The sequence below is a fragment of the Anopheles cruzii genome, chromosome 3 (genome assembly GCF_943734635.1).
Source record: "Anopheles cruzii chromosome 3, idAnoCruzAS_RS32_06, whole genome shotgun sequence".
Lineage (NCBI taxonomy): Eukaryota > Metazoa > Arthropoda > Insecta > Diptera > Culicidae > Anopheles > Anopheles cruzii.
Genome location: NC_069145.1, coordinates 18,670,426 through 18,683,550, shown reverse-complemented (window position 1 = coordinate 18,683,550; position 13,125 = coordinate 18,670,426). Strand labels below are relative to the sequence as shown.

At 46.7% G+C, this 13,125-nt stretch overlaps 3 protein-coding genes across 6 annotated transcripts; 1 reads left to right on the top strand and 2 right to left on the bottom strand.

Moving 5' to 3' along the window:
• Nucleotides 1-145: 145 nt before the first annotated feature.
• On the bottom strand, nt 146-3,434 carry LOC128271784 (uncharacterized). 4 transcript variants are annotated; one of them, XM_053009424.1, is made up of 4 exons: nt 3,299-3,434; nt 2,781-3,212; nt 700-723; nt 146-625 (listed from the first exon to the last, which is right to left on the bottom strand). In XM_053009424.1, exons 1-4 carry the CDS (start codon nt 3,332-3,334, stop codon nt 608-610), a joined length of 510 nt encoding a protein of 169 aa, XP_052865384.1. In that variant the 5' UTR covers nt 3,335-3,434; the 3' UTR covers nt 146-607. The 4 variants fall into 4 exon arrangements, with proteins under 4 accessions (XP_052865384.1, XP_052865383.1, XP_052865382.1 ...); XM_053009423.1 differs by having other exon boundaries at nt 146-723; nt 2,777-3,212; XM_053009422.1 differs by having other exon boundaries at nt 146-723.
• A 566-nt stretch (nt 3,435-4,000) lies between these two features.
• Nucleotides 4,001-6,921, top strand: LOC128274724 (leucine-zipper-like transcriptional regulator 1 homolog). The gene is made up of 5 exons (XM_053013013.1): nt 4,001-4,570; nt 4,641-4,804; nt 4,879-5,355; nt 5,438-5,595; nt 5,682-6,921. The coding sequence occupies exons 1-5, from the start codon at nt 4,001-4,003 to the stop codon at nt 6,620-6,622; spliced, it is 2,310 nt and encodes a 769-aa protein (XP_052868973.1). The 3' UTR covers nt 6,623-6,921.
• LOC128274723 (uncharacterized) lies at nt 6,880-11,423 on the bottom strand. The gene is made up of 3 exons (XM_053013012.1): nt 11,088-11,423; nt 10,075-10,558; nt 6,880-10,005 (listed from the first exon to the last, which is right to left on the bottom strand). Exons 1-3 carry the CDS (start codon nt 11,383-11,385, stop codon nt 8,082-8,084), a joined length of 2,706 nt encoding a protein of 901 aa, XP_052868972.1. The 5' UTR covers nt 11,386-11,423; the 3' UTR covers nt 6,880-8,081.
• Between the last annotated feature and the right edge of the window lie 1,702 nt (nt 11,424-13,125).

Sequence of the window (13,125 nt, the reverse complement as noted above, 5' to 3'; positions counted from 1 at the left end):
CCGTTTTCGGACAGTTTGTGCAAATGGCCGTATTTTAAATCGTGTCGAACACTAAATTTGCTCTCATTTTGAAGTCATTTTCTCAGTAATTATATGCAAACTCCACTCTTTATATTCCACGGTTCGAAACATTTATTATCTTCTCATCTTCGAAAATTCCTTCTTTTATTGTGTTATATGAGATTCATCCTTTTATTTCCAGTCGGGATTGCGAGATCGGTAAACGAGTCTATATGGCAAAGGAAACTATCTAAACAATGTAAAATTTCCAGTACTGCAAACCATGGTCCAGTAAGTTGAGCAACAACTGCGCTTGAAATCTAAGGGCAACATTTTGCAGTTTAGCGAAAAAATCAATAACGATTTTCCAGTTATTCCACCCAACACGATTTCTTTTGGAATTGCCAGCTCCACTTTCGAATTTGACACATGAAACAGTTTGTTCAATTACTCACTTGAAATAAAATCTAATTGTGTTCATACACACGCTCGCCTGAACCGCCAGTCTTCGCGTCGTTGTAGCCTTTACTTCCGCTTAGAATCATACCGCCATTAGAAGAGGATTTTGCAAACAGGATGTATCGGCTACCATATTTCCTTCTACAGTCTACAGTAGCCGGAAACGCTGCGACCCCAAATATTTGCGTAAAAAATGGTCCAAACCAAGTCAGGTACTAATAGTTTGTAAAGTATACGTACGTTCTGTGCTGGCTTTCGTTTGCCCTACAATAGAAAAAAAAGAAACGAAAAACATCCTCACTCCTCACTCAGCCGGAAGACGGAAGCTGATCAAATCTGTGCAAGGATCGCAACTTGTTGTGTTATGGCGGTGAAGAATTGGAAACAGCACGGATCGGATCTTGTCGACAAAATCGCCGGCGCTGTTTGCAGACTTCTCTCACCGCATCCGTTCATCGTGCGAAAAAATTCGAAGTTACGTTAAACGGCAACGGGTTGCGGCAACGGGGTAATGTTGTGAGGCAAGGTGTCGTCATACGTGATAATATTGTAACATGCGGCAAACTGCTTATGCTATGGTACTAAAAGATACAAGAATGAAACAGAAAAAGGTGCAACAAAGCAGCAAATTTGGCATTGCCCTAACAATCAAACCAGTGCATATTCGGGGAAATGGGTTTTCTAAGCAAACTTATAAAAGCGTGAAAAGGAACCATTCAATTGCTTGAGTAAAAACATCAACCAACACTTGTACTACAACAGGACATCATAGTGCATTCAATTCCGCTAAGGCTAGGTCTGCTTATGCTAGTATTTTCCATTCTCTAGGTTTAACTCTTACATATAACATGGAACAAAGTCACCACTAATTCGCACCCTCTTGGGGCGCGAATTCGTTTCATTGTCTACATTTCACTTTAACTACTGCTAGTACGATTTAAAAATACATAATGTGTGTGATTTAGAATATAGTTAAGACATATATTTTGGCGCGTGTAGGTTTTTCTTTACGCTTAATGTGTGTATACTTGGTGCACGAAAGGTGCTCGATCACGTGAATATGATGAAATATGGCAAAAATACATGCGCCACGTGTTCGTGTGTTTGATTTGGTTTGATCGTGCGGATAAAATAGATACAATACACTCGTTATCAAACACACACACACACAGGTTCGTTCGTGCATCTAAAATGCAAAAGTGTCGGCATAAATGAGGATACGAACATACGAACTAACAGTAGAAAATTCAAAATGTGCACCACATGAAAGCCAAAACGATAAAGCGTTCAAAGATACTAACTTATACGTAGAGGTCAATATAAAACATGAACATAGACTACACTCGGCTGCACAGTGATAGATATAAAAATGATGGAGCATGAAGCATAAAAATCGATCAAGCGACGATTACAGCAAATGCACAAAAACCGCAAACTAAGAAACATAACGCAAAAAAGCAATCGATTTACAAAACAAACAGCAAACTAAGTCAATAAGTCAGCCAACATTCGACCTTTCACTATCTTTCGATCAATTCGCTTTTGCTGGTAGTTTCGTAAGTTCGGTCTGTAACAACATTAACGCGTTCAAACAACCCTAGCTTCGCCTACTACAACTGCTTCGAACTGCTTCTGCTGCCAATCTTCTAGACTATGGGAATGAAAATCGTCGTCGACTTATGAGACGAATGATGGGCTTCGAACATGCTCTTCGTGTGACATTTTGCTATCCTCTATCCATCCATTCTGCTACCGGGAGATTTTCGGGGAAAAAGAATGTATGATGCCTTGGAGGGCAAATGCTGAACGACCGGCTGCCGGTAGCTTTCGGCTTGTGGTGGCGCATGAGACGGCGATGAACGGAGCTGAACACCGATAACGCGATGGAGGCGAAATGAAGCACTCGCTGCTCGTATCAATGATGATTTTATGAGAAAACTATAAACGGGGTTCACATTGAAAAACCAAAGCAGGAATGCGCAGCAGGAACGATTCTTGGAAGGAAATCATACGCTACACAGCGGACTATCGGGAGATGCGTCCATATGGAAGTTGTTGGCGCGGAAAGCCGCTTGCTTCACCGTTATGACAGGTTTTTGTGTGCCGCTGATGCAATCGATAATGGTTAGCGAGGACAGTGGGCCGACAGAAGAAACAGAAGCGGAACGATGGGAAGGTCAACGAATAGGAGCGTAATGGCGAGCACCGTAGCGCAGAACCTTGCAGGCAATGCTTGTCGTCAGCTGATCAATGCCAGCAAGAATAGTGCTTCGAATTTTCCCAAACGATGCACGTGAACGGTTTACTCAGTTCTTACTGACACTCTTCAGTAGACCGGTCCGCTTCGGGCCATGCACGTGTGCCGTTGTGAGGTCGGGTTGCGGCAGCACGAGCGGCGTGAATCCGTGCGCATCACTGTTAACTCCGGTTCGCGAGGAACCGCCACCCGTGGGTGGCGGCAGGTGGTGCACCGGGACAGAGTTTGACTCAATCTTCTTCTTCAACACTCGGAACGTCTGTGTCATGTTGCGCAGCTGGTAGCGCAGCGAGCACGTCATCTCCTTCTGTAGTTGCTGTACCTCCTGCAGATCCTTGCGCAGGTTTTGATACTCGTTTTTTACTTCCGTCACCGATTCCAGCAACTCCATCACCGACTCGTTTTCGAGCGATTCCATCTCATTCTCGTCCAAATTGCGCTCTACATCTACAAGTTTGATCGCCAGCGAGTCGAGCTGCGTCCCGGCCGTGTCGACCTGAAGAGAAGAAAAAAAACACACAAATCGAAGAAGGCGTCAACTGCAGCATAAAGTTTCCGCAGCATATACAACGGACGACTTACACATTTTTCCAAATCGCACAAAGCATTCGAAATCATCTTTATTCAGCTACACGCAAGAAACAAACCTATTTCAATCACAATTCACTAAACGAACAACAGCATTTTTCGCAGAATGCTAGGCAAACTTTTCAGTTGATTTTTTCACACCAACAACAAAAACGTCCTGACGCTTGTCAAAACAGTGTTGCCAGAGCTTTGTTTACATTCGGTTCAATCGCCAACAGTATTTCGAAATTCTTCGACAACATGTTCCATTTTACGGATTTTATCATTTCAGCGTAAAGTGATTCGCGGGCGTTTTCCCGTTGCACACTTAAAATGATCGATCTTTGATAAAATGATTCGTAACTTTGGAGCGATGAATGTGAGAAGGGTAGGAATATTTTCATAGGGTGACCATATATCAGTTGTCAGATGAGACAAGGTCAGTTGCAATTCGCTAGACAACAATCGTTCTTATATTCTTAGGACAACTACCATTAATAAACGAAGTTCTTAAATATTTAACTAAACCCGTTCTTACATGTAAACTTCCTAGACGGCGCACCGTCGGAATGTAACAAATATCCATTTGTTTTGATCGATTCCTCAGCGTTTGCAACCCGAGTGCGTGGGAAGCGTCGAACAAAGCGTCCGAGAAATCGGTTTGCCCACGGCCCAAGGGTATTGTGCATTCAAGGCTCAGCCTACTAAAGATCCACCATGTCCACCGGGCGGTTCGTATCGTCTGCCTCGATCAGCAGCACCAGCACCACGTCGAGCAACCAGATATCGGCCAATGTGCCCATCGCCAATACGGCGAACAAGTGGAAACGGGAGAGTGATTGCGATGAATTTGTTGGGGCGCGCCGCTCCAAGCACACGGTAGTGGCGTACAAGGAGGCGATTTACGTGTTCGGTGGTGACAATGGAAAAAACATGCTGAACGATCTGATCCGATTCGGGGTGAAGGACAAGTCGTGGGGCCGTGCATTCGCCACGGGGACACCCCCGGCACCGCGCTACCACCATTCGGCCGTCGTTACCGGCACCTCGATGTACGTGTTCGGAGGTTACACCGGAGACATCCACTCGAATTCTAATCTCACCAACAAGAACGATCTGTTCGAGTACAACTTCCAGAACGGCCAGTGGACCGAGTGGAAGTTCACGGGCCGCACACCGGTGGCCCGCAGTGCGCACGGTGCAGCCGTCCACGATGGGAAACTGTGGATTTACGCCGGTTACGACGGCAACGCGCGGCTCAATGACATGTGGACTATACGGCTGACGGTAAGTCTCTCTTCCTACCGGAAACTCGCTTGTCCCTTTGGAGTGTTGATCTCTTCATGCCATGTTTTAGGGTGAAACACATCAATGGGAAGAAGTGGAGCAGAAGGGTGATCGACCCCCGACGTGCTGCAATTTCCCGGTGGCCGTGGCCCGTGGTTGTATGTACGTGTTCTCTGGCCAGAGTGGGTTGCAAATTACAAACACCCTTTTCCAGTTCAATTTTAAGGACAAAACGTAAGCGATCTGGCAGTGCACGGGGCGGTAGAGCCTGGAGAGAATCTTTACATACGACGTCGAACACGTTTCAGGTGGCGCCGAATTTCGACGGAACACATACTGCGCGGAGCTCCACCACCGCCAGCCCGTCGTTACGGGCACACAATGGTGCACCACGATCGCTTTCTGTACGTGTTTGGCGGGGCGGCCGATTCGACGTTACCGAACGATCTGCACTGCTACGATCTGGACAGCCAGATTTGGTCCACCGTTACCCCGGCCCCGGAATCGCAGATACCGAGTGGTCGGCTGTTCCACGCGGCCGCCGTCATTGGTGACGCGATGTACATCTTTGGTGGTACGATCGACAACAACGTGCGCAGCGGCGACACGTATCGGTTCCAGTTCTCTAGCTACCCCAAGTGCACACTGCACGATGATTTTGGCAAGTTTCTTCAAAACCGTCAGTTCTGTGACGTGCAGTTTATTGTCGGCACGGAAGAGGTGAAGATTGCGGCCCACATGGCAATGATCGTGGCCAGGTCACAGTTCTTACGCTCAAAAATCCTGTACGTATCGCGACGGGGTGGAAGAAGACGATGCTCGCAAGGGTTGTAGCTCATGAATGGTGTTGTCCCGGTCCCATTGCAGCTCTGCACGCGATGCTAGAAACATACACTTTGAGAAACTTTTCGGAACCACCGACGTTCCGCTGGCTGAGCAACCGATTTTGGAAGTGCAACTACCGGACGCTCAATCTGAAGCATTCGAGATTGTTCTCAACTATATCTACACCGACCGGATTCTGTGTAAGTATTGTGGAATGGAAGCGCGTGGAATGTTTTCCATCGCTTGGTTCACCCTCATCAATATGTTTTTTTCCCCGCCATCACAGTCAAAGATCCGTTCAGCCACAAGATTGTGCTGATCATGATGGACGTCTATCAGCTGGCGGTTCAGTTCAACATTCCACGACTCGAGCAGCTGTGCGTGCAGTATCTGGAGTTTAAAATTTCGAAATCGAACGTTCTCGATGCACTGTATAACGCCGATCGGATGGGACTGACGCTGATCAAGGACTACTGTCTGGCGTTCATCGTGAAGGAGGATCACTTCTACAACATCGTCATGTCGGGCGAGTTTTCCGCCCTCGAGAAGCCGCTGATCGTGGAGATCGTCCGAAAGCGGCTGAACCCGAGCAAGCACACGGCGGACATGAAGTACGACAAAACGATTGGCACGTCGCTGGAAAGTGACATGGCCGTGTTTCTGAAGTCGGGCGGCAAGGAGTTTTGCGACATCAATCTCGTGCTGGAGGAAAAGATCATCCCGGCCCACAAGGCGATCCTGGCGGCGCGCTGCACCTACTTTCAGGCCATGTTTCGCTCATTTATGCCGGCCGACAACACGGTCAACATACAGATTGGGGACATTTCACCGTCGCTGGAGGCGTTCGATTCGCTGCTACGGTACATCTACTACGGCGACACCAAGATGCCGCCCGAGGACTCACTCTACCTATTCCAGGCGCCCTGCTTCTACGGGTTCGCCAACAATCGGTTGCAAACGTTCTGCAAGCACAATCTGGAGAACAACATTTCGTACGACAACGTGCTGCAGATACTGGAAGCGTCCGACAAGATGAACGTCCTGGACATTAAGAACTACGCGCTGAAGATGGTGGTGCACAACTTTAGCCAGGTGGCCAAGCTACCCAAAATGCAAGATCTGTCCCGTGAGCTGCTGCTGGACGTGATAATGGCGATCGCGGACATGAAGGTGGAAAACAAACAGCGCATCCACGATACGTTCATCAGCCAGTACAACGACATCTGAACGTGTTTGACCGCCTCACTACTCAGTATTCTGTTGCTCGACCCTTCCGCACCGAAACGGTGCCCCGGATGAAACACAAAACACGCGCCAACACGAGTGTTGCCAATTCATTGGCATCAAGATCAATGTTATGTTTTCGCATATCGCAAAGCAGATTCTCGTTAGTATTTATAATGAGTTCTAGAGATGTTTAGCGAAACTTTGCTTAAGCTTGACGATTATTCGAGAAAGAAACGCAAACGCCCCCGTGGTGTGTGTACTGTATAGTTCAAAATATTTATTTTCCTACAATAAAAATAGAAACCAAAAACACTTTTCTCTTAAACTGTGTTTCGCAGATTGACCACAGTTCGCTTCACTGTCGACCCGTCCCTAGCGAAAGGAGCTTTCACGCCACCTAAGAACAGCCCGTTTCGGAGCCGTAGCACGATTATCAACCTAAATCTACTTCTAGAGTGGACAATTTTTGCTAGTTTTCAGGTGTATTTAATCGTGTGTTTAGTACAGAATCAAGCCTTGTCTTGTTTTGTGAAACACGCTCGGTTAGGAAGCTGTACGGAAGTGAACCGTAAAACAAAACTTGAAAACATTGAGAGGAAATTGCAAAACAAAATTATCTGAAGAAATCAAAATGATGTATGTTTTTTATCTCTTTCGGGTATTGCTAGGTCCCCTTCGGATCCACAATAGGCACTTTATGAACTGAAATGAACTGAAGAATCTACCGTGCTTTGATCAAACATTTGCTAACACACAGAGGTCTCGTTCGGGTGGACCATTCATTTGAACGTTGTCAGTTGTAGAGTAGGAAAATAAAGGACTCCTTACATGATGAGAAATTTTGTATTTGGAACTAAAAATGAAAAAAAAAAACAAACTTGTATAGTTAACATCTAACTAACGTTCGTATGAGCTTTTGCTTGTTTGTTCACTTACGAACAAATGAAATGATAAATCACGTATATGAAAAACAAAAGAAATATTTGCTATCTCACAAAAACTCTTTGTTGCCCCCCGAACGTTTAAAAAGAAATATAAAAAATTGCGCTAAGAAATAAAGTTGTACAAACGAAACACTTTAAATTCAAATAATCAAGACTAAAGGAAGATCACGAACATTATATGCGAACAACCGATAGATGTATTACTAATTTTAGAACTTGAAAATATAATCGATAAACGAAAGCACAAACTAAGCAGAAGTCATCGTGATTTTCCGTTATTGCACGTACTGAAAATGATATCGAGATCAACGTTGAGTTGAATGATTCCGGCATCAATAAGTGTACCAATAATATGATGGGCGCTTCACATAGCAGACGAATGTGCGCGCAACAAAGTAAAACGTGGCGAAAGGATGAAGAAAGCAGGTTTTGATCACAGCCCTTCTTCTACGTCACTTCGAAGGTCGCACCGGAGCGATAGAGCTCGATCGATTTTTATCGATCCTTCCCACGGTTCACTGGCCGCAGCGGAACGAACGGTTGGTTGGTGTGATCCTTTGGCGTATCCTTTTCGCCGTTTCCGTTGACTCCGTAGTGGCTTTACGTTTTCTCCCTGATAAGCTTCCTTCTTCGGTGGGAAGAGGCTTACAAGCAGCCAATTTCGAGTCTCTTTGGCCTCCTCCTCCAGCCCGTCGGATGCGTTCGTCTTGCGTCGGATGTTTGTGATCGAACGTGGAGCCAACACCACCACTGTAGGTGGTCAGCATTACTAGTTGTCGATGTTGACCGACGGTTGTTGATCGGCAAGACGATCGCAAATGTTGTGCCACATTGGTGGGACTGTGAGGAGCTGGCGCCTTTGACGAAAGTCCATCGTTCGAGCGCAGAACCCGCCGTTCAATCATAGATGTGCGAATAACCTTGGACGTTGTCGATCGCGCAATGGCAGCAGTGGGGACGTGTATTTTGCGGCACTTGGGATGTACCTTTCGTCTTCTAGGAGTTCTGGATTGGCCCGATTTCCTCCTAGTGGGTAGCGGGTTACTTTTCCGTGCCCTCCGCCGGCTGCTACGAGTTTCGTAGAACGTTACGATTGGATGACCGGCCATGGACTTTTTCTTTATTCGGGGCTTCACCAGAGGTATGGTGCCATCTGCACCGCGCGAAGTCACACGGGAAGTGGATGTATCATCTTTGTTTTTTTCATGTTGCCACATGAAAGTGTCCACCGTTTGGTTCTCATCGTTCGATAGTTCTTCATACGACGGGTAGGCGTGCTGTGGCTCGTGGCTCATCTTTGATTCCCCTCTGGCCGATGGCTGACAGTGGGGCATCACGAGCCCATTGTTATTCGTCGGCGTTAGTCGATAATCGTACCGTTCCATCTGAAAAGCGGTTGAATGATGTTCGTCTTCGTGCTTTTCTTGGGAATGGGTAGCTTCATAATGGGCATGGTCCTCAGAATCGTACCCCTGTGCCGTTTCCGTCTGATATAACGGTTGATCCGGGTGTTGATGATGTGCGTGAAGATCTTCCGGATGCTGAACAGGTTCTTCATCGATAATGGCCAAGTCTGTACTCGCCTCCTCGTACTGGTGGTGATAGTTATGAAAGTGTTCGATGATGGAAATATTTCCTTCACAGAAAACATCGCCAAACCGCTGACGATAATAAGCATCACGCGAGCAGCTGCCAGCCGTCGTGTCGTCCAGTTCCGCTTGCAATCGTTCCGATTTGGTTTGCAGGTTTGTCAGCGAGTAGCTCGGATCCGACGCGTCCTCCGCACGGTGGTAGGATCCTTGGTTCACCTTTGCCGCTTCCGTCGGCGAGTACATCGTGGTGTAAGAGTGGTCCGTGTTTTCAAAACTACGATCCAGCAGCGAGTTGTACGACTCGGCAAAGCTATCCGTGGTGTAAGAAAGATCATGGTACGAGGTAGAAGGGACGTACTGCTCAACGGCTGGCTGATGATAGTTGTGCAGATTGGTGTGCTGGAGATGATGTTGATTGTGATAACGCTCGCTTGGACGATCCGATTGGACCGGAATTGCTTCTCCTCGCGTAATGCAATCGACCAGTTCGATGATGTTACTGTTTTTGGCATGCGACGATGTTTCGGCCGCACCGTCACCATCAGCCGATGGGCGATGGTATTCGGTTACGTAGGGGATAGTATTTTTTACAGATCGCAACACATCCCGCTTCGGTGGTCCGGGAGGATCGAGCATGATAATCACGACCGACGTATTGTCCGCTTTCATATTGCTTCTGCTCCATCGTTGCAGGGCTTCGTTTACAAGCAGTTTGCTCGGATTTTTCCACTCATTTCTGCCTTCCAACGCAATCCGGACGTTTTCCATCTCCGTATTCCGCACCAACTCGACCGCATTCTTTGGCGATAGCACGTTCCACAGTCCATCGCTACCGAAGATAAGACACCTGCACAACGGGCGGTATGGCGGGTTAAAGCAAAAGCGTAAAAGACCCCAAAACTGCCCTACAACTTACCGGAATTTTTTCGGGTCTATTTTAATCACCGAAACATCAGGCACTGGACTGACGACGAATTCGTCGACTGCCGAATTGTAACTCCACAGATCCCCCAAACTGCGCGCCACGGCCAGAAACGGGATTTCGTCGATCGGTGTGCTTCGCCGCACCGGACCCTTGTGTCCGATCCGTGGCCGGTTCCACACCACACGCGATACGCCCGATTTCGCGACCACTTTTCCGCCGCAGCTCATGATGCGCATTTTCTCTGCGTAGCTTTCCGGTTTGTGATCCTCCGTTAGTGCTGTAGCCACCCACCGACTATCCTGCTCGTGAGGGATACCTCCGGATCCGGATGCACCGTCCCTGTCCCGCTGGGATCCTAACACGATACCTGAATCGCCGACGTGACCGATGTATATCTTGCCACGCCTGATAAATGCTATGCTCGCAGTGGTCCCCGCCGTGCTCGGCAATCCGGACGAAGTTTTTGGCCATTTAGCTTTAAGCGAGCGACAAACAGAGAGAGAGAGAGAGAGTGAGAGAAGACGGGCAAAATGCAAAAGCAATTAATCAGTTTGCAATGCATATGGAAAGATAACAATAAAAAGCAGCGGAAGGATTGATTGACAGTCGCTGCATGCAATTTTTTTTCGATGTGTTGTTCTCACTTGGCTATCGCAGAGGGCCTGTCACTAACACTAGCGAACGCTTGTCCCCATTCGCTTCTACGCTTCGTTGGTGTGCGTACGCTCACGGAGCTTACGTCAACGAGTCAATGAGTGGGAAAATGCAACAAAACAAGAAAGGACAAGAAAAAACATGCAAAAATCCGTTTGCCACCATAATTTACTGCAACAATGCGATGAGCATTGCTTCCATCAAGCACAACAAAACCTACATTCACAGCACACTTGAACAAAGAGTGGCAGCTTTTTCTTGTCGCTACCTTCTGGAAGCGCCTGGCGGGATGGCCAGTGAAAAAAAACGCGACCGAATAAGACACTGGCCAGAGCAGCAACGTTGTTTACCTTGCTCACGCCACATGGCATAGTGGGTCTGGATGTAACCTTCGCGAATCGATTTCAGCACATCCGCATCGTTCTCGGACCAGAAAAGTTTCTGATTGACGATCGTGTTCATCAGGTGCTCCTTCGCGTAGAGGGACGCTTCCGCTCCGCCATGTCCGTCGTAGATGCCGAAGAACGCATACTCCAGGTTTTGGTCGCTCTGGGTCTGCTGGTAGGCGACGGAAAAGTAATCCTCCTGATATTTGCGTCCACCGATGGACGTGTGGGCCGTCACGCGTATATTCACACCGATCGACATGGTGCGATGCACCGACGAGATGAACACGCCAAAACCAAAAACACTTTCTCTCCCGCACGTAGCCAGACAAAAATAGAAAACAGAACTAACGCACGCGAACAAAAACATACGACTGAAAGGCCCAGTTCGAATCGACGCGTCGTTTGTGCGCATGCGCGGCCTCCGTGAACATAACACTTCGTTCAATAAGTCCCGACACTAATTATGAAATGTTTGAAATGAAAACTATGAAAAACTATGAAGTAAATGAAATAACTATGTTATGTTTCGAATTACATCAAATTATATTACATCTTACAATTAATTATATCTTATTTGAAAGTTGGTACTTGTGAACCTTGATATATACAGGGTGAATATAAAAAAATGCAACAAAGTAAAACGCCATATTTTTTTCATTTTTCATTCAATTTTATTGAATGAAAGCAAAAAATGTCGGAAATTTCATAACATTTTAGAACAAATTAGGTTTGTTCGAATTGGCCACCTTTGGCACGAATTATGGCCTTCAAACGGCCAATGAAACCGTTACACGCTGCCCGCAAGTGGCTCTGCGGTATTTTGTCCCATTCTCGGCGAAGCGTTTGCTTGAGGTGATCGAAAGTTTAGTATTTTTTAGTTCAAACCTTGCTTGCTAAAATACCCCAGGCACAATAGTCCAACGGATTGGCATCCGGAGATTTTGGTACCCATTGTGCGGTGGAAATGAAGCGAGGAACCTCATTTTTTAACCATTCTTGGGTGGCGCGTGCTGAGTGCGATGGTGCTGAGTCCTGTTGGAATGTCCAAGGTCTGCGACCGAAATGTTTGCGTGTCCTAGGCTCCAATACACTCTTCAGAATATTTTGCGATAATATTCGGCATTTATTTTGACGCCACGATCGATTAATACGAGCGGATAGCGACCATCGGCTGTTATGGCGGCCCACACCCCCACCATGGCCGGCGCTTGAGTTCTGGTGGCCAACCGAAGGTGTAAATTTTCAGCTGACCTCTCTGGCAAGTAAACACGATCATTTTATTTGTTTACAAACTGCTGGATAACGAATGGTTTCTCATCGGAGAAAACCAAATTCGCCAGTTCACCACTTGCGGCCAAGCGAAGCAAGTCTTTGGCTCTTTCGAGTGTAACTTTTTTTTGTGCATCGGTAAGATCTTGCACTTTTTGGAACTTCAATGGCTTTAGTTCAAGCTCATTTTGCAATATTTGTCGATTGGCACACTGCGATATGTTCAGCGCACGAGCCATTTTTCGGCCACTGCGACACGCATTTCGATGAAGTCGGCTCTTCACTTTTCGAACCATTTCTGGTGATGTTGCTGTTTTTTTTCGTCCACTTTCTTGACGTCAGGCTACGCTACCAGTATCACTGTAACGAGCGATGGTACGAGACACAACAGATTTATTAACATTTTAATGCTGGAGGGCTCTAAAGATAGCCACTTGTGGTTTTCCAGCCAAATATAATGAAATCATACTGTTACGGTTGAGTTCCATCACGAATAACTTTTTTTCTGTAAAATTCCCACCGAAATGCTTGTGCACGCTTATAAACAATATAATGAACTGTCACTGGTATAAATCTGACAGCTGTCGGACGAGAGGTTTAGAAATGACAGCAGTCTGAAGTTTGTTGCATTTTTTTATATTCACCCTGTAAATGGCATTATTAGTGCCATCTCTACGCTAGTTTCGGGACTTATTGAACGATGATACCCATCGCGGTGTATGTGTGTGCG